Genomic DNA, 27928 nt, shown 5'->3' on the forward strand with positions numbered 1-27928 from the left:
CGCAGAGGGGCGCAGGCGGGCGGGGCTGGGGGAGGCGGGATAGGCTGGGCGCGGCCGGTGCTGCGGACCCGCCACAGCCCTCCAGGTCGCTGCGGACCCGAGGCCTGCTTGTCTGCCCGCGGCGCCATGGGCAATTGCCACACGGTGGGGCCCAACGAGGCACTGGTGGTCTCAGGTGAGGGGGACGGCGAGGGCAGGGGTGGGGCGGGGAAGGACGGCGGGGTGGGGGGGCATGCGGGTCCGCGGCAGCACCTGAGCCACTCCCTGAAGAGCAGGCAGTCCTCCCATGGCATAGTCTCGGGCGCTCAACCCCTTCCTCCATGGTGCGTTTAGGGGCTTCTAACGTACGCGGGTTCCAAGGGCCGGTCTGGTAGCTCTGGAACGCAGGTGCCTGACGGGGAGGGGCCCGGAGCACGGGTCCCTCTTTTCCGGACGAGGCCGACCCGTTAATTCCGAGCAGGCTGGGGCTTGCCAGGACTTACTGGCATCACCCGCCCTGCAAACGCGGGTGCGGCCTCTACAGTTGGGTAACCCGGCTGTGGCCTGTACGGCTCTAGATTACAAAATGCCGCAAGCTCTAGATTTGGCTGGGTGGGGCTGGGGGATTGTAGCACTGGGAACCTTAAAGCCGATATTTATTTACATGGTGCATTTCGGATCTCTTAGGAAGGTAGCTCAAGCCACCAGGGGCCCTGTTGCATGCAAACTCGAAACTGTAACCTGTCTTCCCAGCATCAGCACTGATTTTCAGCTTGTATGCAGAATTCATAAGGCTGACTGCCAAAGAGAAGTGGAAGCCCTGAGCCAGGGCTTATAGCTGCCATTCTTAGGGAGGTGTCATGAATCCACCCGGCCCTAAACATGGCTTTAGAAGTGTTGTCTGGACCTCTTTACTGAGACATCCCCAGTCCCTGCTAAAAGCGGGAGAAATGAGATACCCTATCTCACTGAAAACCCGCAAGCCTTCGGGCAAGAAGGGAAAGCGCAGAGGCCAACTTTGGCATCCTAAAGCTCAGGCTTGTATCCCTCTTTGCCTTTTAGAGCCATGTAATGGTTTGGGTAGATTTGGGGTTCTGTTTGTTGTTGCTGTTGATGGTGGTTGGTTGGTTGGTGGCTGTTGTTGTTTTGAGGGGGCAGGGAGTTTTTTGTTTTGTTTGAGGTTTCACTGTGTGTGGTGTGTGTGTGTCTGTCTGTCTGTCTGGGAATATGTGTAAGTGAGTACAGGTGCCCCAGATGTTGAATCCTCCTGGAGCTGGAGTTACAGATGGTTGTGAGCCACCGGGCATGGATACTAGGAATTGAACTTGGGTCCTCTTAACCGTTGAGCCATCTCTCCAGCGCCTGTGTTTGTTTTGAGAAAGAGACTTGCTTAGTACTGCTGGCTGTAACTATGTAAACAAGGTTGACTAGGAGCTTGTAGTGTGATTTTTTTTGTTTTGTTTTGTTTTTTGTTTTGTTTTTCGAGACAAGGTTTCTCTATGTTATCTTGGCTGCCCTGGGCTCGCTTTGTAGTCCAGGCTGGCCTTGAACTCCGCCTGCCTTTGCCTCCCGAATACTGGGATTAAAGGCGTGCGCCACCACGCCCTGCTTTGTAGTGTGATCTTGCTGCCTCTGCCCTCCTCACTGGTGGTATTACAGGCGTACACCACCACGCCCAGCTCACTTTTGTGTGAGTGTGCTACAGGGCTGGAAAGCAAACCCTGGGACTTCAACTCCTGCTAGTCAATCACTGCACAGCACTCCTCACTCAGGCCTGGAAGCGTTTTAGACATCAGAATCTGGGGCTAAGTAGATGGTTCAACAGGTAAAGGAGATAGCCACCAAGCCTAGTGATCTGTGTATAAGCCCTGGGATTCGTCTGTTGTAAGGAAAGAACCACCTGATGAAAGACACACACACACACACACAGAAAAGAAATGTTGAAAGAAAAATTTCAAGCTGGGCACGGTAGTGCACGCCTTTAATCCCAGCACTCAAGGAGGCAGAAACAGGTGGATTGCTTTGAGTTTGAGGCCAGCCTGGTCTACAAAAGCGAGTCCAGGACAGCCAGGGTGACACAGAGAAACTTTGTCTTCGGGGGGAGGGTATTTTTTTTTAATTTCACTGGATGTAGTTGCTCATGCCTGTAATCCCACCACAAGCGAGGCAGAGGCAGATGGGCCTCTGTGACTTCCAGGACATCCTGAGCTTTGTATAAAGACCCTGTCCAAAAAAAACAAAAACATTTTCAGTGAATAAATTAAACCAAAATCTGGGGCTGGAGAAATGGCACAATTAAGAGCACTTACTGAGCCGGGCAGTGGCAGCACAAACCTTTAATCCCAGTGCTCGGGAAGCAGAGGCAGGTGGATCTCTTTGAGTTTGAGGCCAGCCTGGTCTACTAAGTGAGTCCAGGACAGCCAAGGAATACTATTCCTAAAAAGGACCTGGGTTCAATTTCAAGCACCCACAAAGCAGCTAACTCGAGACCTGGAGAGATGGTTCAGAGGTTAAGAGCACTGGTTGCTCTTGCAAAGGTCCTGACTTCAATCCCCAGCAACCACATGGTGGCTCACAACCATATATACTGAGATCGGGTGCCCTCTTCTGGCCTGCAGGTGTGCGTGCAGGCAAAGCACTATATATACATAATAATTTTTTTAAAAACAAAAAATACTTAAAAAGAAAAAAAAAAGCAGCTACCTCCAATCCTGGGGCAGACGCCCTCTTCTGGCCTCTTGGGTACTTTAAAATAAAATCTCAAAGACAAATCATTAGAAACAAACCCAGAATCTGCACTGCCCTTTTTCCTGTGGCATTTCAGGCAGCCCAGACTCTAGGCTGAGGAGGTCAAAGCTTGAGTTCTGCCTTGTGGAGAGTCTAGGGTGGGGAGGGACAGGGACGACACAACACACACAGACCTGAAATGAGCTGTTCTACCCATCTTCTACCTTCCTGGTAGCCTGCTTCTCAGGCCAGAGCCAGCGCAGTGCTGGGCGGAAGCTGTTCTGGGGGTGGAGAGAGGAATGTCATGGCTAAGAATCAAGGCTGGGCGGAGGAGGCTCTGAGGGAGGGATAACACCTAACATAGCATAGTTACCTTGGGACTTGAACAGATCCCCCAAGAGAGCAGAGCAGAGCAAAACAACTGCTGGCGCTAGTCTGTGTGTCCGTTGGACCTGCATCTAAGTCCAGAGGCGCCCAGCCCTGTGTGAGGAAGAGAAGGCTCAGAGTTCCAGTACTAATCTTCTCGTTTCTTGTTGTTATCCAGACTCTTTTCGTTCTGTGACGCGAAACTATTTTTCTCTTCCTACTTTCAGAAATTTTATTCATTCTTAGGACTGGGGATGTAGGTTAATTGTTAAAAGTATAGGCGTACCCGAGAGCAGAACCTGTCTCTAATCCCAGCACTTTGCTGGGGCGAAGGGGGCAGGAGAGTCAGAAGTTCAATGTCATTCTCATCTGCTTAGAGTTGGAGGCTAGCCTGGGCTACCTGAGACCTTGTCTCAAAGGAAACAACATTATTTTCCCACTTTAAAAATTTTTTTTTGAAGCTGGGTGGTGGTGGAGCACGCCTTTAATCCCAGCACTCAGGAGGCAGAGGCAGGCGGATCACTGTGAATTCGAGGCCAGCCTGGTCTACAAAGCGAGTCTAGGACAGCCAGGGCTACACAGAGAAACCCTGTCTCAGGAAAAAAAATTAAAAAGAAAAAGAAAGGGGGAAAAAAAACCAGTTTAAAGGAGGGCTGGAGAGATGGTTCAGCAGTTAAGAGCACTGCCTGTTCTTCCACAGCCCCCATGTCCATTCCTCAGCACCCACACAGCAGCTCACACCTGTCTCTAACTCAGGTTCAGGCGATTTGGCCCGTTAGCACATACATCCTTGCAGGTAAAATACCAATGCACATGAAATATAAATAAACAAATCAAAATATCCTTTAAAAAAAAAAACATTTTATTTTATTTTATTTTATTTTATTTTTTTTTTTTTTTTTTTTTTTTTTGGTTTTTCGAGACAGGGTCTCTCTGTGTAGCCTTGGCCATCCTGGACTCACTTTGTAGACCAGGCTGGCCTCAAACTCACAGCGATCCGCCTGCCTCTGCCTCCCGAGTGCTGGGATTAAAGGCGTGCGCCACTACACCCGGCTGCAAAAAAAACATTTTAAAGGAAAGGCTGACTGGTACCTAGCAGCTACACTAACAGCTGCTGAAATGGCCTCCTAATGTAATCTCAAGTTGAGGCAAGAGGAACAGAAGGAAGGAAACTCTGGATTTGTTTGTGACACGGTTTAACTGTGTAGACCAGGCTGGCCTCCAACTCACAGAGATCCACCTGCCTCTTAAGTGCTAGGGTTACAGGTATATACCACTAGCTTGGGGGTGGGGGGGTGGAATTAAAGGAAAACTTTTAGTTTGGAAAGGGGAAACATGTTTTATTTTCACTAACCATAACTGAAAGTTAACGGTCCCCCTATGACTGTGCCGGCCACAAGCCGAGACACTCCTGGCAGATGTTTCCTTACCACCCTGCAGCTGCTGCCCTCACAAAGTCGTCTGTACTTATTTCTAATTTGAAATTAAGCCAGTGATTGTATCTGCCACTAAATCTTTTTGGGGTTGTTTTCTGTTTTCTGAGACAGAGTTTCTCTGTATAGCCCTGGCTGTCTTTACTAGAACTTGGAGGTACACCTGCCTCTGCTGGATTCAAAGGCCTGCAAATCGTGTGTGTGTGTGTGTGTGTGTGTGTGTGTGTGTGTGTGTGTGTGTGTGACCTACATTTATGTCTGTGTGAGTGCAGTGTCCAAGGAGGCCTGCAAATCGTGTGTGTGTGTGAGTGTGAGAGAGAGAGAGAGAGACCTACATTTATGTCTGTGTGTGTGAGTGCAGTGTCCAAGGAGGCCAGAAGACGGCATCAGATCCTCTGGAACTGGAAGTACAGACAGCAGTTGTTGCCTAGCATGTGGGTGCTGTGAGCTGATCCCCAAGGTCCTCTGCAAGAGCAGCAAGTGCTCTTGATCACCAGACCATATCTCCAGCCCCTGTCATTTAATTCATTAGTAAGAAGTACAGAGCCAAGGATACAGCACAGTTTGTAGGCTGCTGGCCTAGAATGCAAAGCCCTGGGTCTGATTCCCAACGCTTGTGAGGTGGAGGTAGGAGAATTAGAAGTTCAGAGTCATCCTCAGCTACGAAGCTGGAGAGATGGCTCAGCGGTTAGGATGGGGATCCAGTGTCCTCTTCCCGCTTCTGTGGGCACTGCAAACATGTGGTGCACAGACATACATGCAAGCAAAACCCACACACACATTAAAAAATCCAAAGCCGGGCTGGAGAGATGGCTCAGAGGTTAAGAGCACTGTCTGCTCTTCCAAAGATCCTGAGTTCAATCCCCAGCAACCACATGATGGCTCAAAACCATCTATAATGAGATCTGGTGCCCTCTTCTGGTGTGCAGGTGTACATGCAGGCAGAACACTGTATATGTAGTAAATAAATAAATTTTTAAAAAAAAATCCAAAGCCAAACTGACATCATAAAACCCTGCCTTAAAAAGAGCTGTTTTCAGCCGGGTGTGGTGGCGCACACCTAGCACTCGAGAGGCAGAGGCAGGCAGATCGCTGTGAGTTCGAGGCCAGCCTGGTCTACAAAGTGACTCCAGGACAGCCAAGGCTAACACAGAGAGACCTTGTCTCAAAAAACAAACAAACAAATAAACAAAAGAGCTGTTTTCAAGCCGGGCCTGGTGGCGAATACCTGTAATCCCAGCACTCAGGAGGTAGAAGCAGGTTATCTCTGTGAGTTCCAGGACAGCCATGGCTACAAACCAAAAAAAGTCAAAAACAAACAAACAAAACAAAAGAGCTGTTTTCATAAATTACCTATTTGGTTCTTCTAGCATTTTGTTGCCCTTTATAATTTTTTTCTCTGGTATTTGATTTGATACATTTGTAGATATTTTCATAATGAATCCATAGATGCTGCTGGAATATTAAAAGCATTTGACTGGGCATGGTGTTTCATACCTATAACCTTTTATTTTGTTTTGAAGGTTCTGTTTTTGGGTATTTGTTGTTGTTGTTGTTTGTTTTATTGGTTTTTGGTTTTTCGAGACAGAGTTTCTCTGTGTAGCCTTGGCTGACCTGGACTCAATTTGTAGACCAGGCTGGCCTCGAACTCACAACTATCTACCTCTCAAGTGCTGGGATTAAAGGTGTGTACCACATGCCCTGCTCATGCCTGTAATCCTAGCACTGAGGAGACAGAGGCAATAGGATCACCACAGGCCAGTTGGAACTACCTAGGAAGACCCTGTTGCAAAGACAAAACAAGAGGCTGCAGGGATAGCCCAGTGAGTATATTTCTTGGCCCCTTCCCCCGAACCCATGTCAAGAGTGGGTGCTACAGCATGTGCCTTTAACTCTAGTGCTGACAGGAAGATGGAGTGCTGACAGAAGGATGTAGAACCTGATGGCTAACTGGCTGACACAGTGAGCTGCAGGTTTAGTGAGAGATTGTCTCAAGGGTGGAAAACAGTGAAGTGGTTGAAAAAAGATATTCCAATGTCAACCTCTGGCTTCTACATGTGCCTTCATGGACAAGTGCATGCAAACACACACACACACACACACACACACACACACACACACACAATGGTGCTTGGGCTAAAAATAATCAGAAAGCTGGGAGATACCTTTCAGGGGAAGAGGCTGCTGGGAGTAGGGGCAGCCTGCCAGGTCCCAGCTTCCTGTTTCTGCCTCTGGGAACCTGGCATTGTTGCCCTTGGCTACAGCCAAGCGTGACTGTGACAGACGGCTCCCAAGGTCAAAGACTGAGTGAAAGGTAAAGGATAGATGTCCACCACTCTGTCCCCCTCTGTCCTCCACAGCGACTGCCTATTCCACAGTGCATGGAGGAGCCTCCTAAAGCTGGTCAAAGGCAGCTAGCCATGGCCAGGCCAGAAGATGCAGGAGCCGTGATTGTCTTGGCCTTCTTCCAATTTCACTTGGTCCCAAGATGGTTTGGGTTTCAGAGTAACTGCCTCTCCTTAGAGGCTCCCTCTTACAACACTTTCCAGGCCAGAGAGGATCACGAATACTTACCTTGAAAAGCAGCCCCGTGTCTTCGCCAGGTGTGGTGGCGAATGCCTTTAATCCCAGCTGCTAGAAATTGCCAGGTGCTAAGATTATGCATACATGCAAATTCCCCCCCCCTCCTCAGGAATTTACAACCTAGTATTTAAGACAGGAGGTTTGCAGCTGGGCATTGTGTTGCACACCAGCACTAGGACACGGAGGCAGGTGGAGCTCTGTGAGTTCCAAGCCAGCCTGGTCTACAAAGCGAGTCCAGGACAGCCAAGGCTACACAGAGAAACCCTGTCTCCAAAAGCCAAAATGAATAAATTTTTTTAAAAAGCCTGGCGGTGGTGGCGCACACCTTTAATCCCAGCACTCGGAAGATAGGCAGAAGCAGACGGATCTCTGTCCATTCGAGGCCAGCCTGGTCTACAAAGAGAATCCAGGACAGCCAAGGCTACTCAGAGAAACCCTGTCTCAAAAACAGCAGCAATAAATAAATACAAAACAAAAGCGGGGATGGGGGTAGAGGGAAACCTAAAAGAGCCCAGATTTGATTCCTAGGACCCACAGTCCTAGGTTGGCTCACAGTCACCAGTAACTCCAGGCCCAGGAGCTCTAATGCTGTCTTCTGGCATCAGGAACACACAGCGGTGCACACACATACAGGAGACATGGAAGAAGTGCATCCTGGGAGAATCTTACCAAGAGGCTCACTGACCATTGTGAGTCAGGTGGCAGGGGATGGAGAGGCAGCCCATGGGGGTGAGGAAGTCTTAGGAGTCCAGGAAGCGCAGTGCATCTCATTAGGGCTGGTGCTCTACTCCCAAAGCCCCAGAGCATTCAGAGCCCCAGAGCTGTCCCCTTGTGGGAACAGGCAGAGAAGTGAGGCCTCCAAACCAAGGCCACTTTGTGGTAGTGAGAGGAGACAGGCGAAAAGCGTCAGAAGGAAGTGGTCCTGAAGACCGGCTGTGGCCAGGCTCGGCATGTTCTTTGTTTAGAAATGAATAAAAACAAACAGTTGCAAAAATTCTCACGGTGAGCTCCGTTACACAAGTTCAGGAGTGTTAGTGAAGGCTGTAGAGGGAGCTAACTGTGCAAAGAAGTGCATAAGAAACAATGAATCAAAGGAAACAGAATTTTGGAGTTTAAAAAAAATGAGAGTTTCCATGAAAGCTGCAGGATATTTGCCTGCCAAGGCTAAGGGCTAGGTGGTTATATTGTCCCTGAGTACAAATACCATCACTGGTAACTACAAAACAAACATCACTCTTCTCAAGGTAAGGGACACAGGGGGTAGGGAGCCCTTGCAGTAACCCAGGCAAGGCCCACGGCTGATACAAGCCTGTGACTTCTGGTGCAGCATGTTGTTGTTTGTTTGTTTGTTTTAAAGACAGAGTCTCATTATGCAGCTCTGGCTGCCCTGGGACTCACAGAGACTGCCTGTCTCTACCTACCAAGTTCTGGGATTTATTTATTTTTGGGTTTTTTGTTTGTTTGTTTGTTTGTTTTTTAGACAGGGTTTCTCTGTGTACTTTGTAGACCAGGCTGGCCTCAAACTCACAGCGATGCACCTGCCTCTGCCTCCCAGGTGCTGGGATTAAAGGCGTGCACCTCCACTGCCCAGCTAAGTTCTGGAATTTAAAAAGCTGGGTTTTTGGGGTTTTTTAGCTATAAGATTGAACCTGGAGTTTTGTTTTGTTTTTTCTTCTTTCAAGACAGGGTTTCTCGGGGCTGGAGAGATGGCTCAGCGGTTAGGAGCACTGACTGCTCTTCCAGAGGTCATGAGTTCAATTCCCAGCAACCACATGGTGGCTCACAACCATCTATAATGTGATCTGATATCCTCCTCTGGCCTGCAGGTGTACATGCAGGCAGATCTCTGTATACATAATAATAAATGAATAAAATCTTTAAAAAAAAAAAAAAAAAGACAGGGTTTCTCTGTGTGGCCTTGGTCGGTCTGGACTCTCTTTGTAGACCAGGCTGGCTTGGAACTCACAGAGCTCCACCTGCCTCTGTGTCCCAGTGCTGGTGTGCAACACAATGCCCAGCTGCAAACTGCCTGTCTTTTTTTTTTTTTTTTTTTTTTTTTGGTTTTTCGAGACAGGGTTTCTCTGTGTAGCCTTGGCCATCCTGGACCAAACTGCCAGTCTTAAATACTAGGCTGTAAGTCCCTGAGGACAGGGAGAACTTGCCTTGCATGCATGTGTAATCTTAGCACCTGGCAACAACATAGCTGTTGTCAAATCTCAGAACAAGCAGGCCGGGGGCGGTGCTGTTGGTGGCGGCGGCGGAGGCAGCAGCGGCGCACACCTTTAGTCCCTGCATTCAGGAAGCAGACAGAGGTGGATCTCCGAGTTCAAGGCCAGTCTGGTCTACAAAGAAAGTTCCAGGACAGCCAAGGCTACACAGAGAGACCCTGTCTTGAAAAACAACAACAAAAATCTCAGAGCAAGCAAAGGCCTGAGTTAAGCTGGGTGTGGAGGTACACACACTTGTAACCTCAGCACTAGGAAGGCAGAAGCACAAAAGTTCAGGATAGCCTGAGCTACATAGTAAAGCCCAGTTTCAAAAAGAGAGTAAGAAAGAAAGAAAAGGCACAGCCAGGCATGGTGGTTTGGATCTGTAACACAGCCTTAGGAGGCTGAGGCAAGAGGATCACTGAGCGTTTCAAGGCCAGCCTGAACTTGTCAAGTTCATAGTTGAAGACAGTCCAGCTACAGTGTTCAGTAGGCAAAGGTGCTTGCCACCAGTCCTGATGCCCTGAGCTCATTCCTCAGTCACCTCCTACAAGCTGTCCTTTGACCCATGGCACACACATTCCTGCACACACACAAATAAATGTAATTTAAACCCAGTTTTTTTGTTTGTTTGTTTGTTTGTTTTTCAAGACAGGGTTTCTCTGTGTAGCCCTGGCTGTCCTGGAACTCACTCTGTAGACCAGGCTGGCCTTGAACTCACAGAAATCCTCCTGCCTCTGCCTCCTGAGTGCTGGGATTAAAGGCGTCTGCCACCATAGCTGGCTTCACAATTTTTAATATGTAAAATGGGCCCACGTTGTTATTAGGGGACGGAGGGCAGCTGGCCCCCAAGGACTGACTGACTGACAGCGATTTGCTTTGCTCTCCAGGGGGCTGTTGTGGTTCCGACTATAAGCAATATGTGTTTGGCGGCTGGGCCTGGGCCTGGTGGTGTATCTCGGACACTCAGAGGTAAGGGTCTAGGGGCTCTGGAACCTGTCATCCTGGTGGGTGAGAAAGAGGGGGTTTCCAGCGGGCCCACTCCCTTCACACAGCCGGGTTGAGCACCTGCCGTCCCACTTCCCACCTGGTAGGGGGAGAACCCCCTGGGGAGAAACAGAAATGGGCTGCTCAGGGATACAGGAGGCACATATCAGGAAGGCCTGTCTTGTGGGTCTGTCGCAGTTGGGTTTTTGTTGCTCTAATGAAACAACATGACCAAAAGCAGCTTTAAGAGAGAAGGAAGTATTTCAGCTCACGACTCTCAGGCCACGCTCCATCACTATAGAAGTCAGAGCAGGAACTCAAGCCAAGGACCTGGAGGTGGGAGCTGATGCACCGGCCATGGAAAGGATGCTTACTGGCTTGTCTGCCAGGGCTTGCTTAACCTGTTTTCCAAGACCACGTTCAGGGTATCAACGCCCATACTGGGCTGGGCCCTCCTACATCAGTCACTAATCAAGAAAACACCTCATAGGCTTGCCTGCATCCAGCCTGCAGAGGCATTTTCTCAAGATTCCCTCTTTCCAGATGTCTAGGTTTGTGTCGAGTTGACAAAAACCAACCGACACAATTCTCCCACCCACCACCCCTCATTGACTGGGTGCCCTTTCCAATTGGAAGCGGTCCTGCTTCTGTCCCAAAGAGTGCAGAGTCACACCAAGGCAGAATCTTAGCTCCTGTGTTCCAGCTCAGTTACCCGGAAGTCCTGCCAGGCTTATGTCTGCAGTCCCAGCACTCAGGAGGGCCAAGGCGGAGGATTGCCGTAAACACAGCACCAGCCTAGGCTGCATAGTTCCAAACACAGGAAAACCCTGACTCGAGCTGGGTGTGGTGGTACACACCTTTAATCCCAGCACTCGGGAGGCAGAGGCAGGCGGATCCCTGTGAGTTCGAGGCCAGCCTGGTCTACAAAGTGAGTCCAGGACAGCCAAGGCTACACAGAGAAACCCTGTCTCGAAAGAAAAAAAAAGAAAGGAAAGAAAGAAAGAAAGACCCTGACTCACAAAAGTCTTTAATTATACAGACATGCTGGCATATGCTTGTAATCCTAAGCACTTGGGAAGTGAAGGCAGGAGAATCAGGAGTTCAAATCCAGCCTCAGCTGCATAATGAGTTTGAGAGCCTGTCTCAAACACACACACACACACACACAAAAGCCTTACCTATACACTATTTGGAAGAGGTACACAGGGCCTGAAGAGATGGCCCAGTGGTTAAGAGCACTCACTGCTTTTCTGAAGATCCTGAGTTCGATTCCCAGAACCCACATGGCAGCTCCTAACTGTCTGATGCCATCTTCTGCTGTGCAGATGTACATGCAAAGTACCCGTATACATTAAATAAATAAATAAATAGAATCTTTAAAAGAAGAAAAGAAAGGGGTGGAGAGAGGGAGGAAACATCAGGTGGAATCTACGTGCAACCCCTCCTCTACAGCCCTTGAGACAGTTCCAGCAAGGGCAAGAATACAGAAGTGACCTGTAACAGTGGTGGGTTAGAGCAAGGCCTCAGGCGTGTAAGAAATCCCTGCAGGGGGCTGGAGAGATGGCTCAGTGGTTAAGAGCATTGCCTGCTCTTCCAAAGGACCCAGGTTCAACTGTCTGTAACTCCAAGATCTGACACTCTCACACCAATGGACATAAATTAAAATTAAATAAAATATTTTTTAAAAAGAAAAAGAAAAAGTCCCTGCAGGGGCCTGGCAAGACAGCCTGGAATCCTAAGTCAGTACGGAAAATCTCCAGACTGCAACCTAACAAAGGCAGGGAAGTCTCGGCTCCCAGAGTGCCCACCATCCAGCTCTCCCTGCTGGGGCCTCCAGAGCTCAGCGCAGGGCCAGGTATAGCCTCCCCGGCCACCTCAATGCCCACAACCCAGGAGCATTCTAGCCACGGTTCTATCAGTACCGCCCTCCTCACGGTGCAGTGTGTGCATCCGACTCGGCCTGCCTTTGAAGGACTTGGCACAGCCACGATCTGTGTCACCCAGCTGTGGCACCAGCAGTTCTTCCTCGAGGCTCGGTGAATCCCCTTGCTTTCCTCTGCTGCCAACATCCTCAGCGTCCCTGGGGCCCTGATGTGAGCGGCTCTTTTTTCCTTACCTGAGGAATTCTTCCACTTCTGGCATCTGAGCTGCAGCCTGCCCCCCCCCCCCCCTTTCCTTCCTTCCTTCCCTCCTCCTTCCCTCTCTCCTTTCCCTGAAGAAAGTTCTGGTGGCTTCCTGTCTTGAGCCAGGTCAAGTTGTGGTGAAGCAGTTAGTATTTGTTCTGCATGTACAAGGCCCCGGGTTCCATCACCAGCACTGAAAATAAGAGTGTAAACAATGCTCTTAGGCCTAGGGGTGCCAGTGTTAAGGGAGCAAATGAAAGCCACCTTTGCATGCGTGGCTGGAGTCCCAGCTGCCCCCAGGAGGAGGTCTGTGTTGCCTGTCCCTCCCAAGCCTTCCCACCCCATCCACCTGGTTCTGCCTCTCCCCTCTACTCTCAGCCTCTGCTTCCCCTCCCTGGGCTTTATGGAACTCATTCTTACTATACACAGCCTGCCTCTGCCTCAGCCACTGCCCTGCACATGTGCACACAGCTGGAGGGAATCACACAGCCAGCCTGCAGGCACCTTGTTTTCTTCTCTTTTCTCTTTTTTCCCTTTTTTTTTTTTTTAAAGGGGGGTGCGGGGGAGGGCGTCGGGGTTTTTGGTTGGTTTTGGTTTTTTATTCAGGGTGTCCTGGAAGTTGCTCTGTAGACCAGGCTGGCCTCGAACTCACAGAGATCCACCTGGCTCTGCCTCCTGAGTGCTGGGATTAAAGGCGTGTGCCACCACCTCCACCAAAGTTTGTTTTCTTTACCAATACTCTTTCCTTTGCTCGTGCCCAACTTTGGAACTCCAAGTTGAATCACCCCATCACCCTTCATCCGTTCCCTGTGAACATCCTGGCATAAGATTCATTCTTTCCCAGCCTTCTTGGATCCCCCTTCCCAATTAAACACCCCAAACTTTCTTTGAGCTTTCCTGGATCTAAATTGCCTTTTTTAAGTGATATTAACCCCAACCTTGAGGGTCCATACCCCAAATAGGATTAAGTATTTGTTGTGGCTTATTAATTCCCAGAGTGGCCACCTCATCCTTATTTCTGGGAACAAGTTTTCCTATGTTAGGAGGCTGGAGATAAGGCTAAACCCCCCAGATTATGGCAGGAATCTCTTGGGAAGATGACACTGTTACAGTCTGGATGCCCTCTACATAGGCCTCCTGACCTCTGGCCCTGGGCTCTGGACACTAGTAGACCTCTCCCCCAGCCCAGCAGCTCTTTCTTGGAAAGGGATGGGGACAGGATGCTAGAAAGCCTCAGGCCAGCAGGGGCACCTGTGTTCTCCTGTAACCTCAACCTGAGCTGGCCTGGGTGGGTGGGAGTGCTGAGAGCAGCACATCGTGCCCTGATGTGTCAGGCGTCAGTGCTTATCTGGTAACCACTGTGTGTGTTTACTGTGTCCCTTCCTACCCTTCCTGTCCCTGCCTTTCCCTGTCCCCTGGCTGCTCCTCAGACTGTCTCTGGAGGTTATGACCATCCTGTGTCGCTGTGAGAATATTGAGACGTCGGAGGGGGTCCCGCTATTCGTAACAGGGGTTGCACAGGTAATAACTCACCTGCTTCCTCCTCTGTGTCTAACTTTCTCTTCCTGCCCTGCGGGGCCTGGCAGGTGGAAGCTGGATGGAGTCTCCTCCTGAGAGCGTGCCTCCCTCCCCACTTTTCTCTCTGCTGCTCTGGGTGCCAGGGTAGATTCCAGTAGGCCCCAGGTTCCTTGCCTTGCCCCCTTAAGACTACAAGTAGAGAACACCCAAGGGATTCTGGGAGTTCAGCCAGCTCAACCCAGTGACTATGACGCAGCCATGGTGGTCAGTCAGTTTTTAGCTACACACTGCTGAGCGGTCCCACAAGCTTTCTTCCTCTGTAATGTGCAGCATCTTGTCTTCCTCCCTTCAGCCCCTACCAGCTGTTACTAGTAGCTCCCCAGGCTGGGGAGGTGTAAACAGTACCTTGCCCTTCCCTTTCCTCAGCACTCGGTTGCCAGGCAGCATTCTCAGGCAAAACCCCAGCCTTCCCACCCCCTTCCTTATCCATCCCATCAGCTCTGGCAAGGAAGGGCAACCTCCTCACCCATTAGCCGTCGCAGCCCATAGAAAGGCAGCCTTCAGCACAGAGGCCCAAGTAGCAGCTCAGAATACTGTGCGGCACAAGTATGCCCAGGCTCCCCTCAGCAACTGCAGTTCCTACACCATTACTGAGCCTGCGTCCTCTGGCAATCCCCAAGTGCCTGCTAAACTCAGGTAAACAAAAATAGGAGGAGGCAGATTGTTGGGGTGCAACAAGCCCTTCTCAAAATTATTAATACGCTTGTGTAACCCCAGCCTGCATTTCCCATATGACCTGCCTAGGCCCGATACCAAAGGGTGTCCTTCAGGTCATAGCCGGTGGCCAGGGAGAGAGAGGGACCAGGCTGCTTCCCGGCAAGGGGCAAGTAGGGTTATTTATATACTGGCCATACCCTCAGCATGCCTGCCCGATAAGCAGAGCTCTCTAGATAGCCCCCTAAGGCACACAGGGTACCAAGTAGACCCAGGGAGTAAGTAGGGTCCCCTGAGGAACATTCAGGAGACACCCATGCACAGCCTCCATGACAGTCTGGAGTCCCAGTACCTGCTTTCCGTCCTGGGACACACATAGACTGCCATAGCCCAGCTTTCCTAGTCCCCATCAGCCAGCCCGAAGCACCACAGCCACTTCTTGCTGTTTTTCCTCACAGTTCAAGCCAGGATAACGAACAGAAAACATGTACATGTATGTCCCCCACTGCTTTCCCCGGGGCTCCCTGCTCCTACCGTATCCGCTCTCCCATGATCTTTGTACACGCAGCCAGCCACATGCCTCCGAAGACTCCTCTTTACCGGGACCTTTGGTCTGTCCCAGCTGGAGCAGTGAGGTACTGGACTCTCCCACACCCCAAGCCCTGGGCCCCCCAGACCCATGCCCCTGTTTTGCGTTTCTTGGCAGGATTTCCCTAGAGATTATGACGTTGCAGCCCCGCTGTGAGGACGTAGAGACGGCCGAGGGGGTAGCTTTAACTGTGACGGGTGTCGCCCAGGTATAGTAACTCAGAAGCCCCGCGCATGTCCATTGAGGTGCCTCGTCCCCACACTAGGGCTTTTGGGGGGGGAGGAGAGGACACCAAGCAGGGGATGTCTCTCTCCAGAACTCCTGTCACCTCGTCACCTCCACGACAGGATCATCATTGGAACGCTCCCCCTTGGCCCCTTGGCCACCCAGCAGAACTAACAGACCCTTTCTCTCCTCAGTGGCCCTCTCAAGACACAAGCAGTGCTGAGGGCTCCTGCCTCACTAACCCGCCCTCATTCTTTACAGGCCTTGGACACTACAGACCCCAGGGTTCTGGCCGCCCTTGTTCCCTGGGTGGCCCAGAGGAAGAGATTCTGTGAGGCACAGCCAGTCCAGCCTCCACTAGGGATTCTAGGAGTCAGAGGCTGCAGCTTCCCTCGCCTCCGCTGGGGCCTGGGAGGGGTGTCCCACCTAAGCCACCTCAACTGCACAGGACAGTGAGGTTCTCTACCTGTTATTGTCCCTGACAAGGGAGTTGGCAGGACACCTGGGAGGCAAAGACGCTGTCAGATACACCCTGAGGACCTTGTCCCCTGCCCTTTCTAGGTGTTTCCTACTCTATTTGCCTGTCTGTGTCCCTGCTGCTCATTCTGCTTTTCACACTCACTGCCCCTTAGCCTGAGGGTCCCTCCATCTATAGGAGGCTGCAGAGGGACAGCCGGCCAGTGTGGGAACAGTGGGCTGGAGGGGTGGGAAGATGAGCCCCAAGTGCGTGGGGAGAGAGGCCAGGTCAGGACCTGGGATCCCCAGCGAAGACAGACCTCTCAGTGTAAGAGCTCCCTGTGCTGCAGCCCCCCCCCTCCAGGGGTCTCAAGCCCCGTCTGCAGCCCCAGGGCCACAAGTCTGATGAGGGGTGGAGCAGTGCCAGCCTCTGCATCTCAGGGGTCTGGGCCTCCCTGCGCCTTCCAGCTCGCTCAGGTGTCTCTATGTCCTCGGCAGGTGAAGATCATGACAGAGAAGGAGCTCCTAGCCGTGGCCTGCGAACAGTTCCTGGGCAAGAATGTGCAGGACATTAAGAACGTTGTCCTACAGACCCTGGAGGGCCATCTCCGCTCCATCCTCGGTGAGGCCCTGCCCAGCCTCTGAGCCAGGGCCAGGAACATGTGCATGGCTGGGCCAGGAGCCTGTCCCACTGAGGTTTGAGCTAAAACATTTTCTAAGTTTTTAATTTCAAAGCTCAAGGTGGACTGAAGTTGCAGTTCGTGATAAGCTCAGCATGCAAACGGCCCTGGGCTTGATCCCCAGCACTAAGGGTAAAAAAAGAGGCAGGAGGCCGGGCGTGGTGGCGCACGCCTTTAATCCCAGCACTCGAGAGGCAGAGGCAGGTGGATTGCTGTGAGTTCGAGGCCAGCCTGGTCTAAAAAGGGAGTCCAGGACGGCCAAGGCTAACACAGAGAAACCCTGTCTCAAAAAAAAAAAAAAAAAAAAAGAGGCTTGGGAAAGCAGGTCCATTGATAAAGTGCTTGCCTGCAAGCAAGAGGACCTGAGTACCAGCCTCAGACACCCAATTTCTAAAATATCCACAACACGCTGTGAATGCTGCCACACACCTTTAGTCCCAGAACTAGGGAGGCACAGGCAGGTGCATCTCTGAGTTTGAGGCCAGCATGGTCTACAGAGCAAGATCCAGGACAGCCCGGACTACACAGAGCAACCATGTCTTGAAAAAAAAAGAAGAAGAAGAAGAAGGAAAGAAAGAAAATAACAGGCTGGAGAGATGGCTCAGAGGTTAAGGGCACTGACTGCTCTTCCAGAGGTCCTGAGTTCAATTCCCAGCAACCACATGGTGGCTCATAACCATCTATAATGTGATTTGATGCTCTCTTCTGGCCTATGGGTGTACATGCAGACAGAGTATTCATAATAATAAATAAATCTTTTAAAAAAAGAGAGAGAAAATACGGGCATGGTGGCGCATGCCTTTAATCCCAGCACTTGGGAGGCAGAGGCAGGTGGATCGCTGTGAGTTGAAGGCCAGCTTGGTCTACAAAGCAAGTCCAGGACAGCCAAGGCTACACAGAGAAACCCTGTCTCGAAAAACAAAAACAAAACAAAACAAAAAAACAAGGTGGGCTATGCCTGAGAAGTGATAGTCAAGGCTGACCTCTTGCCTTTTCAGACTCCTGTACACATGCATGTGCATGTACACATACAAACACACACAAAATGATACTAATAAAAATTTTAGAAGCTGGAGAGATGGCTCAGTGGTTAAGAGCACTAGCTGCTCTTCTAGAGGATCCTGGTTCAATCCCCAGGACCTACATGGTGGCTCACAGCTGTCTGAAACTCCAGATCCAGGAGATCTGATACCCTCACACAGACAAAATTCAGACAAAACATCAATGAACACAAAATTAAAATTTTTATTTTTTTTTAATTTCTTATTATGTATTCAGTGCTGCATCAAAAGCCTTCACATCAAAAGAGGGTATCAGATTACATTATAAATGGTTGTAAGCCACCATGTGGATGCTGGGAATTGAACTCAGGACCTCTGAAAGAGCAGTCAGTGCCCTTAACCTCTGAGCCATCTCTCCAGCCCCCAATTATTTAAATTTTAAATTAAATGCACAAAAATAAATGTCTTAGCCGGGCGTGGTGGCGCACGCCTTTAATCCCAGCACTCGGGAGGCAGAGGCAGGTGGATCACTGTGAGTTCGAGGCCAGCCTAGTCTACAAAGCGAGTCCAGGACAGCCAAGGCTACATAGAGAAGCCCTGTCTCAAAAAAAAATTTAAAAAATAAATAAATAAATAAATAAATAAAAATAAATAAATAAATGTCTTTAAATTTTTAAGAAACGCTGCTTTATTGTTTATACAGTGTTTTACCTACATATACACCTGCGCTCCAGAAGAGGGCACCAGATCTCATTAGAGATGGTTGTGAGCCACCATGTGGTTGCTGGGAATTGAACTCAGGACCTTTAGAACAGCCAGTACTCTGAGCCATCTCTCCAGCCCCTAATAATTTATTTATTTATTTATTTATTTATTGACACAGGGTCTCTCTGTGTAGCCCAGGCTGTCCTGGACTTGCTTTGTAGACCAAGCTGGCCTCGAACTCACAGTGATCCGCCTGCCTCTGCCTCCCGAGTGCTGGGATTAAAGGCGTCCGCCACCATGCCCAGCTTAATTATTTATTTTTAATGGAGACATTTAAGGGAGAGGAGGGCATTGAAGTGGCAGAAAGCAGACTGCTCAGATAGCTGCTCAGGACGTACTTGTTCATTCAGCACAGGGAAGCTCGGTGTTAAACACATGAGAAGGAAGCCCAGGAGATCCAGCTCAGACCGCTTGCCCCTCGCACGCTCCCCGGCTCACCCTCAGATCCCTCCCTTTCTCAGCTGGCCTCTGGAGACTGGCTTATGACCCTCTGTCCCTCAGGGACTCTGACTGTGGAACAGATTTATCAGGACCGAGACCAGTTTGCCAAGCTGGTGCGAGAAGTTGCAGCCCCTGATGTTGGCCGTATGGGCATCGAAATCCTCAGCTTCACCATCAAGGTAAGATATGGTAGGAAGGCCGGACTCTGTGTCCATCTGGGAGAGGGCTCCTGGCAGGAAGGACACCCTCTCTACTTAGGACTGCTCCCCAGGACAACTGTACCCGCTTCCTTCCTTAGGACGTTTATGACAAAGTAGACTATCTGAGCTCCCTGGGCAAGACCCAGACCGCCGTGGTGCAGAGAGACGCAGACATCGGTGTAGCAGAGGCGGAACGGGACGCAGGCATCCGGGTACGCAGGGTTTCCCCATCATGCCTCGGGTCGGGGAGCTCCTGGCTCATGGGCCTGTGGTCCCTCAGCCGGTCTTTAACACCTCCCTTGCTGCTCGCAGGAAGCTGAGTGCAAGAAGGAGATGCTGGACGTGAAGTTCATGGCAGACACCAAGATCGCTGACTCCAAGAGAGCCTTTGAGCTGCAGAAGTCAGCCTTCAGCGAGGAAGTCAACATCAAGGTGAGGAGCCAGAGGGGCCCCCCAGGATAGGGCCCAGGGGTGCGCCGGCCGTCCCCTCATGTGCCAACCCTCCTGCTGCAGACAGCTGAGGCCCAGTTAGCCTACGAGCTGCAAGGGGCCCGAGAGCAGCAGAAGATCCGGCAGGAAGAGATCGAGATCGAAGTGGTGCAGCGCAAGAAGCAGATCGCCGTGGAGGCGCAGGAGATCCTCCGCACCGACAAGGAGCTCATCGCCACAGTGCGCCGCCCCGCAGAGGCCGAGGCCCACCGCATCCAGCAGATTGCCGAGGGCGAAAAGTGAGGGCTCTTTTCCGCTGTAGCTTGGAAGCTACGTTACCCACTCATCCTAGTCTGTCCCTTTCCGTGAGACAGATGAGTTCCCAGGCCTGTTGTCTAGGAGACTCAACTATTAAGAGTCCAGGGTGCCTGGGGCCGTGCTTAGCACGGAGGACCTCCTAACTGGACCCCTCCCACCCGGAGTTGGGAGCTAGTGGCTTGTGTCCCACAACCCTTCAAATGTCTCCCGACCTTAACAGCCACTAGGAACAGAGAGAGGATGTGCTGGGCCCCAGGTAAGGTTTGAGGGCTCCACCATCTCTTAACTGCTCTGCGTGGCCTGGACTCTCCCTCAGGGTGAAGCAAGTCCTGTTGGCACAGGCGGAAGCCGAGAAGATTCGCAAAATCGGGGAGGCAGAGGCAGCGGTCATCGAGGCAATGGGCAAGGCAGAGGCTGAGCGCATGAAGCTTAAGGCTGAGGCCTACCAGAAGTACGGGGATGCAGCCAAGATGGCCTTGGTGCTGGAGGCCCTGCCCCAGGTGAGGCTCCCTCCCACCCAGGCGTGCACTCAAAAGTTCTAGTCTATTTGCTTGACCCATGGGCAAGTGGCAGGAGCTCTCTGGTCCCAGTCGATAACCTCCACGCTCATCAGGCGGGCAGGAGCCCTCCCGTAGGCCCAGGCTCCCTGTAGCCACCCCTTGCTGCCCAGGTTGCTGTGGGTGTGGCAAACATGGCCGAGTGGTGTGCTGGACAGCAGGCGAGCAGAGTCAGCACTCTCACTAAACTCCAAACACCCTACCTCCTAGATCGCTGCCAAAGTCTCCGCCCCTCTGACCAAAGTCGATGAGATTGTGGTTCTCAGCGGGGACAACAGCAAGGTGACGTCAGAAGTGAACCGGCTGCTGGCGGAACTGCCTGCCTCTGTGCACGCCCTCACTGGCGTGGACCTCTCCAAGGTGTGTGCCTTCCCAGCTGTGGTGAGAAACCCTAGACAGCGCCCCCCCCCCCCCCCCCCCCCCCGTGGGCCAGGCAGGTGGTGGGCCAGGCAGGTGGTGGGCCAGGCAGGTGGTGGGTCAGGGCGGCAGCTCTCATGTCGTCTTTCATCCTTGCAGATCCCCCTGATAAGGAATGCCACTGGTGCACAGGTCTGAGGTCCCCGCAGACTCGCATCCTTCGACAGCTGCCTGCCCTTCATCACAGGGACAACGAGGACGTCACTGACTCTGGTGCCTTATTTTGTAGGGACCAGAAGTGCTGCGTGTTCAGGCCATCCGTGGCTCCTTCCCTTCTCTCCTGTCTGCCTTTTCTTCCACAACCCTCACATCAACTGCCATATTCATCTAGTCTGTCTCCTTGTCCGCCATATGTGCCTCTCGCTCTGACTGTCTGTCTCTGTCCCCTTTCTTCCCACCCTCCACACACATCCTACAGTTAAAACTGAAGTTGACGTTGGTTATGATTCTCACTGTCTGTCCGTGAGGAGTGGCCTGCTGCTCCTCGGAATCCTGGTGCCTTCAAGTTCTACATGTATCTCTCTCTCTTCCCTAGCCCTGGCAGAGCCCAGCATGGGGACAAGGGTTCTGGGTAGTAGGACAACCACGCTCCTCTCTCCTGGTCTGGACTTTTTAGCCCTGTTCAGGAAGCCCACAGACAACCCACACACTTCTTGTCCTTTGGCCACGGTCTGTTGGCCCTGGAGTACTGCCCTTCACACACGCACGCGCACACGCCCAGGCCCAGGCCTGCTGTTGTTCCTGCCCCTCTCTTCCTCTACCTTAGAGGTGCAGAGGTGTGGCCTCCTGTCTAGAGCAGCTTCCTCTGTGCACTCCTGCCTTAGGAGGCCCTGCTTGTGCTCAGGGACATTTTGTCCTTGGTTGGTGGCATGGGTCAGAGTTCGATTCTACTGAGTCTATCTGGGGTCAATGTCTAGCTCTTTTGGGGACATGAAAGTTTGTAAACCTTCTTCCTGCTAGTGCTGTGCTTCCCTGGGCATGGGGCTCTACCAGGGGGCAAGGCTGTGCCAACCCTGAGAGAATCAAGTGCTGCGGACTGGCCAAACCTCACTCCCTCTGTGGCGTTTTCTTAGCCAGCATGGTGGGCTCTAGCCATGGGAAGCAGGCACATCTTCTGTATCTTTGCGCTATCGGTGCCGGAAGAACCCAGCGCCCCAGAACCCTTGTAAGGGCGCAGTGGTGTCCCGTGGTCCCAGTCCCTGCCCCGGCCTGTGTAGCTGCTCTGCATGTGAATGCTGCATGTCTGGGCTGGGGTTTGGATATTGCACTACCCCACTGCCTGTCCCCCTCTGGAAAAATAAAGATCTCTTATACCCACATCTGTCATTGTCTATTCTGTGAGGAGAGAAAGTAGTCCCCTACACACGGACTTCAGCATCGAGTTGCTCTTTCCTACCCTAGCCACTGGGAGGCATCAGCACACTGGCCTTGGCGCAGAGGCAAGCCCTGGGAGAAGATGGAGCGCTCACAGGTCCTCTGCCGGCCTGAGTCCTGCTTAGCAGTGGAGCCCAATTCCGAGGCTTAAGAGCATGAACTCTGACAGGGCTGCTTGTATTTTAACTAAATTTTAGTTCTCTTGTTGGTAAAAACTGAGTCTTCCAGGCTTCAGTATTTTTTTATTGCAATTTGTGGGCTTTTTGCTTTGAGACAGGGTTTCCTGTACCCCAGGCTGGTCTCAAATTTGCTATGTAATCTAGTCTGGCCTTGAGCTCCATTTTCCCCAGCACTCGGGAGGCAGAGGCAGGTGGATCGATGTGAGTTCGAGGCCAACCTGGTCTATAAAGTGAGTCCAGGACAGCCAGGGCTACCCAGAGAGACCCTGTCTCAAAAAACAAAACAAAATGCCACAACATCTGGCAAGATTTCTTAATATAAAAACAAGAGTAGAGCTGGGGAGATTTTGGCTAAGCGCTTGCTGTTATAAGCATGGGGACCTAGTTGGAATTCCCAGCACCCATCAAAAACAAGTGTAGCAGCACACACCTGTAACCCAGTGTAGAGTGGGGCAGAGATGGGATTGTTAACAGCCTGGCCGAAAAAGGTGAGTTCCAGCTTCACTGAGAGAACCAGGCAGAGCAATAAGGGGAGCACACACCTGTGCACACATCGGTGAGGTGGTTCAGTTGGTTAAAGTGCTTTCATACAAACCTGACTCCCCAGAGTTTCAATCCCAGAAATCTGCATAAAGGTGAAAGGAGAGCCAGGTCTGGGGCTGCCTGCCTTTAATCCCAGCACTCACTCGGGAGGCAGAGGCAGGCAGATCTCTGAGTTTGAGGCCAGCCTGGCCTACAGAGTTTCTCAGGGCTATACTGAGAAACCCTGTCTCAAAAAACAAAACAAAATTAAGTATACTCCAAAATTACTATACCATACCTGACATCACAGGCCTGAGTAAACACAAGCAAGAGGACCAACGCAAGTCCAGGGCCAGCCTGGGCTACAGAATGAGTCCTTGTTTCAGAAGAAGAGGGCTAGTGGTGTAACTCACATGCTCAGTGCCCTGAGCATTCATAAATCTTCCCTTGGTAATGGCGCAGGCCTGTAACGCCAGCACTCGGGAGGCAGAGGCAAGATCACTAGTTCTGAGTCATTCTCAGCTGTATAGTTAAGCTGAGGCCAGTCTGGGATAAATGAGACCCTGTCTCAAAATGAAAGGAAGGAGGGAGGGAGAAGAGGATAAAGTTCAGTGACAGAGTGATTGCCTAGCAAGTCAAGGCACTAGATCAAATTCCCAACCATTCCAGCCCAGCCCCCCCACACCCCAAAAAGGAGGGAAAGGTAAAAATGAGCACTTAACAAATCACTAATAGCCTAATACTATAATTTTTGGTCTTTGAAAAAAAAAACTGGAGAGGGTTTGATGTAATTCCTAAAACAAAACAGCAATCCTCCTTTGCACCCAGAGAACTTACTATTTTCAACACTTTTCACACAATTTGTAGACATTTTGGGGGCAAATGCTTTTTCACTGTTAATAAATATTATCCTACATACAAAGAAGAAAAAAAAAAAAAGCAAGTGGCAGGCACGGGCACTCACAGAATGGCCAAAAGATAAGTGAAAATGTGCATGGCTGATTGGATTTTCCAATGACAGCGGCGATATCCTCTTTGCCACATGTTCACTCCTCAGTGTGGCTTTGACATCCTCCCTGCTAGAGATAGAGCCCAATGCCTGTGTCCCTTCAAACTGGGTGGGTGGCTCTCGCTGTTTAGGTCACTGGAGTGTGGCAGAAGAGATACTCTGAGGCTGTGTCACACAAGATGACATAACCTGGTCTTATTTACTAGAATGTTCTCTTTACTGTTTGTTTTTATTTTGTCGAGACAAGGTCTCAAGTAGTTCCAGGATGACCTTGAACTCATGTCACCAAGACTAGCCTTCTTGCTTCTCCCTCCGCAACTCTGAGAATGACGACCCTGTGCCACCAAGATCAGCCTGGAAATACTCTGACCTCAAGCCACATGTGAGCACCGGCACTGTGTTAAGGTCCTATGACAAAGTCTAAGTAGAGAGACCAGAAGACATGCCCTGAGCTTTCTGGCCAGGTTCTAGCGGCTCCAGCCCTCTCTGGATTGCATCTATATGACAGGCCCCCCAACCAGACTGTGAGGCCGAACTCCTAAGATACAGACCCAGAACTCAAGAGAGGTCATTCACCAGTGGGGCACACCTTTAATCTCAGCACTCAGGGAGACAGAGGCAGGCGGATCACTGTGAGTTCGAGGCCAGCCTGGTCTACAAAGTGAGCCAGGGCTACACAGAGAAACCTTGTCTCAAAAAGCCAAAAAAAAAAAAAAAAAAATTGTTTTGCGGTCTGTGTGTGTGTGCATGAGTACATGTGTGTGTGTGTGTGTGTGTGTGTGTGTGGTATATGCACACATGCATGGGTGCATTCAGCCATGTAGGCCAGTGAAAGACCCAGAGTATCCTACTCTACCACTGTGCCTTAGCCCCTTGAGACAGGGTCTCTCATATAACTAACTGGGTGCTAGGCTAAAGACAACAAGCTCCAAGCTCCAGCCATCCCCAGTGCTGGGGTTACAGACATGTGTGGTCACTCTGGCTTTTTATATGGTTGCTGGGGATCCACACTTGGCCCCTCATTGCACAGCAGGCACTCTCATCCACTGAGCCAACTCCCAGCCTGTCTCTGTCTCTGTCTCTATCTGTCTGTCTGTCTCTCTCTGTCTCTCTCTCTCTCTCTCTCTCTCTCTCTCTCTCTCTCTCTCTCTCTCTCTCGGGTCTCAGAACTAGACTGGCCCCTCAAATGCACAGAGATCTGCCTGCCTCTGCCTCCTGAGTGCTGAGATTACAGGCATGTGCCACCAAACCCAGCTAAAAAAACCTAATTTTGGTTTTTGGGTGTTTTTTTTTTTTTTTAAGACAGGGTTTCTCTATGTAGCCTTGACTATCCTGGACTTCCTTTGTAGACCAGGCTGGCCTCAAACTCACAGCAATTTGCCTGCCTCTACCTCCCAAGTGCTGGGATTAAAGGCATATGCCACCACCGCCTGGCCAAAAACTAATTTTTAAAACAACTACAAAAAGAAAAAGAAAAGCTGGGCGTTGGTGGCACACGCCTTTAATCCCAGCACTTAGGAGGCAGAGGCAAGTGGATTGCTGTGAGTTCCAGGCCAGCCTGGTCTACAAAGCAAGTCCAGGACAGCCAAGGCTACAGAGAAACCCTGTCTCAAAAAACCCAAAAAAAATAAAAAATAAAAAAAAGGAAAAAAAACCTGTTTGGTTTTTTGGGGGTTTTCAAGATAGGGTTTCTCTGCATAGCCCTGGCTGTTCTGGGTCAGGCTGGCCTCAAACTCAGAGATCTGCCTACCTCTACCTGCCAAGTGCTGGGATCAAAAGTGTGCATCACCACTTAAATCTTTTACTCCTTTAAACTCTAGTTAATCCTGTGAAAATAGTCTACTGCTGCCCTTGCTTAGTGGACTAAAGAAACTGAGCCACACAGAAGGGAAGAGACTTATACAAAGCTATGCAGTAAGTGTGTGCCCCAGAGTCAGGATGTAAACCCAGGCTCCTAGACTTGAAGTTCATGTCCTTTCAGCCTGTGTGCCATAACAGGGCCCAACTGGGTCCGGATTGCTCAAAAACAATGCCTAGCCAGGGGAGACTACCAAAGTAGCCTAGGAAGGGCGACAAGCAAGAAGACAGAGCCCTGGTTACAGTTGTGAAGGATGCTGGTGAGGAAGCAGGGATGATTTGGGGTTGGGATGGGGGGACCAATGGATTCCCTGGAGACAGCAGGACTACAACCCCCAATGCACGTGGTCTCAGAGTGTACTCTAGGTTCTCATGCACCTGTGCAGGGCAGGAGAGGGTTCAGTGAGCAGGCAGAGCTCCTAGATGCTGCTGTCCCCACTTCCTGATGCTCCGCACTCCAGCTTGTATGGAACGTAGGCCCCACCCTGCTCCACACAGTTCCCAGGCCCCAGGCCTGAGGGCATGGCACAGAGAGGGTTAAGGGGGCAGGAATGTTTGCCTCTGGCGTGGGTGAGAACTGTCAGGAGCCTCCCTTGGGCTGATAATCATCAGTACCACCTATCTCTGCCATAGCAGCTGTGAGGCAGGCAAGGTGTCCTAGCAAGAAGGGAGGGAGGTAAGGGCTTCCTAGTGATGGCGGGAAGGATTTGCTTTCAGAAGCAAGGACTCACAGGCTCTGGGGATTTGTTTATACCAAGTAAGGACCTGCAGGCCTGTGACTAGTGACTGGAGGGGCGATGGCCTGAGAGTAAATAGACACGGGTCCCCTCTAATGCTGAGAACACCGATGAACAGGGTTAGGGAGGAGCTAATGGTAGAGTCCTTTCTTCCCCCATGTGTCTAAGCAGGTGTGCAAGAGGCACACACATTGCTATACACATCTTTGCAGGTATGCGAGTGAACACAGTTGCCCTTGGCTACAAGCCTTCTTGGAGCTGAACCGGGGAAGCCAATTGCAAAGCAGAGGGAAGGAGCCTGTTGTTTTACTCCATTGCACACAGCCAGGCTGGAGGTGAGAAATGTCCACCTTTATGATCTCACTGAACCTCACAACACGATGGAAAAGAAGGCACTTGCACTTTTTTCTGATGAAGAAGCTAAAACTCCAAGGTCATGGACAGGGGCCTGAGGCACTTAGCAGGTGCCAGTAAAGCTCAGATTCAAAGCCATGCTGTCCCCTCTGGTTCTGTATCCATCCTGGACAGTGGTCTGGAAGCAAGTGAAAACCCTAAGGCACACTTCCTGACAGCATGGTGAAGCTCTGCTTCAAGCCACGGCCAATCTGTGATGTCAGGACAGGCAACTGCCATGATGGCGGCTCACAGGCTGCAGGAAATTCACAGAAAGAAGTGCTGCTGGGTGTGAGCTGGGTGTGAGTACTAGAGGAGACTTACAAGAAGGTCTGGGACTTGAGTATGGTGGCACACACCTGTATTCCTAGCAGTTGAGAGACAGAGACAGGAAGATCAAGAGTTAAAAGTCATCCTTAGCTACATAAGAAGCTCTAGACTAGGGGCTGGAGAGATGGCTCAGTGGTTAAGATCACTGTCTGTTCTTCCAAAGGGACCCGGGTTCAATTCCCAGCAACCACATGACAGCTCACAACTGTCTGTAATTCAAGTTCCAAGGAATCTGACACCCTCACACCAATGTTCATGAAATAAAATTTTTAAAAAATCAAATTAGCTGGGCGTGGTGGCGCACACCTTTAATCCCAGCACTCGGGAGGCAGAGGCAGGCGGATGGCTGTGAGTTCGAGGCCAGCCTGGTCTGCAAAGCGAGTCCATGATGGCCAAGGCTACACAGAGAAACCCTGTCTCGAAAAACCAAAAAAAAAAAAAAAAAAAAAAATCAAATTAAATCTACATTAAAAAAAAAAAGAAGAAGAAGAAGAAGCTCAAGACTAGCCTAGGCTACATGAGACCATGTCTCAAAAGGCAAAAAGAAAAGAAGACAAGACACACTTGTAATATGGAGGTGGGAAAATCCCAACTTGGAGATCAGTTTCAACCACTTGTACAGCTTGAAGCCACTCAAAAACAAAATACACTTTTTAAAGGAAGGAGGAAGAAGAGGAAGGCCTGGGGCAGGATGTGTAGCTCAGTTGTAGAGTCCTTCCCTACCGTGTGGCAGGGACCAGGTGAGTGGAGGCTCCAGAAATGGAAATGAAAGACAGCCTGGAAGCCGGTGTCTTTCAGGTGCTTCCCCACAC

The 27928-nt window shown here is 50.8% G+C and overlaps 1 protein-coding gene across 1 annotated transcript; it reads left to right on the top strand.

The window, feature by feature from the left end:
- The first annotated feature begins 25 nt into the window (after window positions 1-25).
- Flot2 (flotillin 2) lies at window positions 26-21005 on the top strand. The gene is made up of 11 exons (XM_051158030.1): window positions 26-175; window positions 10186-10267; window positions 15344-15434; window positions 16406-16529; window positions 18855-18973; window positions 19093-19206; window positions 19307-19426; window positions 19508-19722; window positions 20058-20241; window positions 20509-20658; window positions 20815-21005. The coding sequence occupies exons 1-11, from the start codon at window positions 127-129 to the stop codon at window positions 20851-20853; spliced, it is 1287 nt and encodes a 428-aa protein (XP_051013987.1). The 5' UTR covers window positions 26-126; the 3' UTR covers window positions 20854-21005.
- Window positions 21006-27928: the final 6923 nt, after the last annotated feature.

The sequence above is a fragment of the Acomys russatus genome, chromosome 16 (assembly GCF_903995435.1).
Source record: "Acomys russatus chromosome 16, mAcoRus1.1, whole genome shotgun sequence".
Classification (NCBI taxonomy): Eukaryota; Metazoa; Chordata; class Mammalia; order Rodentia; family Muridae; genus Acomys; species Acomys russatus.

Bases quoted from the DNA above. Each gene is read 5' to 3' on its own strand.
- Flot2 (XM_051158030.1), top strand. From the start codon at position 127: ATGGGCAATTGCCACACGGTGGGGCCCAACGAGGCACTGGTGGTCTCA. The intron at 19,427-19,507 runs GTGAGGAGCCAG...CTCCTGCTGCAG, and splicing joins GCGAGGAAGTCAACATCAAG to ACAGCTGAGGCCCAGTTAGC. The intron at 19,723-20,057 runs GTGAGGGCTCTT...ACTCTCCCTCAG, and splicing joins CAGATTGCCGAGGGCGAAAA to GGTGAAGCAAGTCCTGTTGG.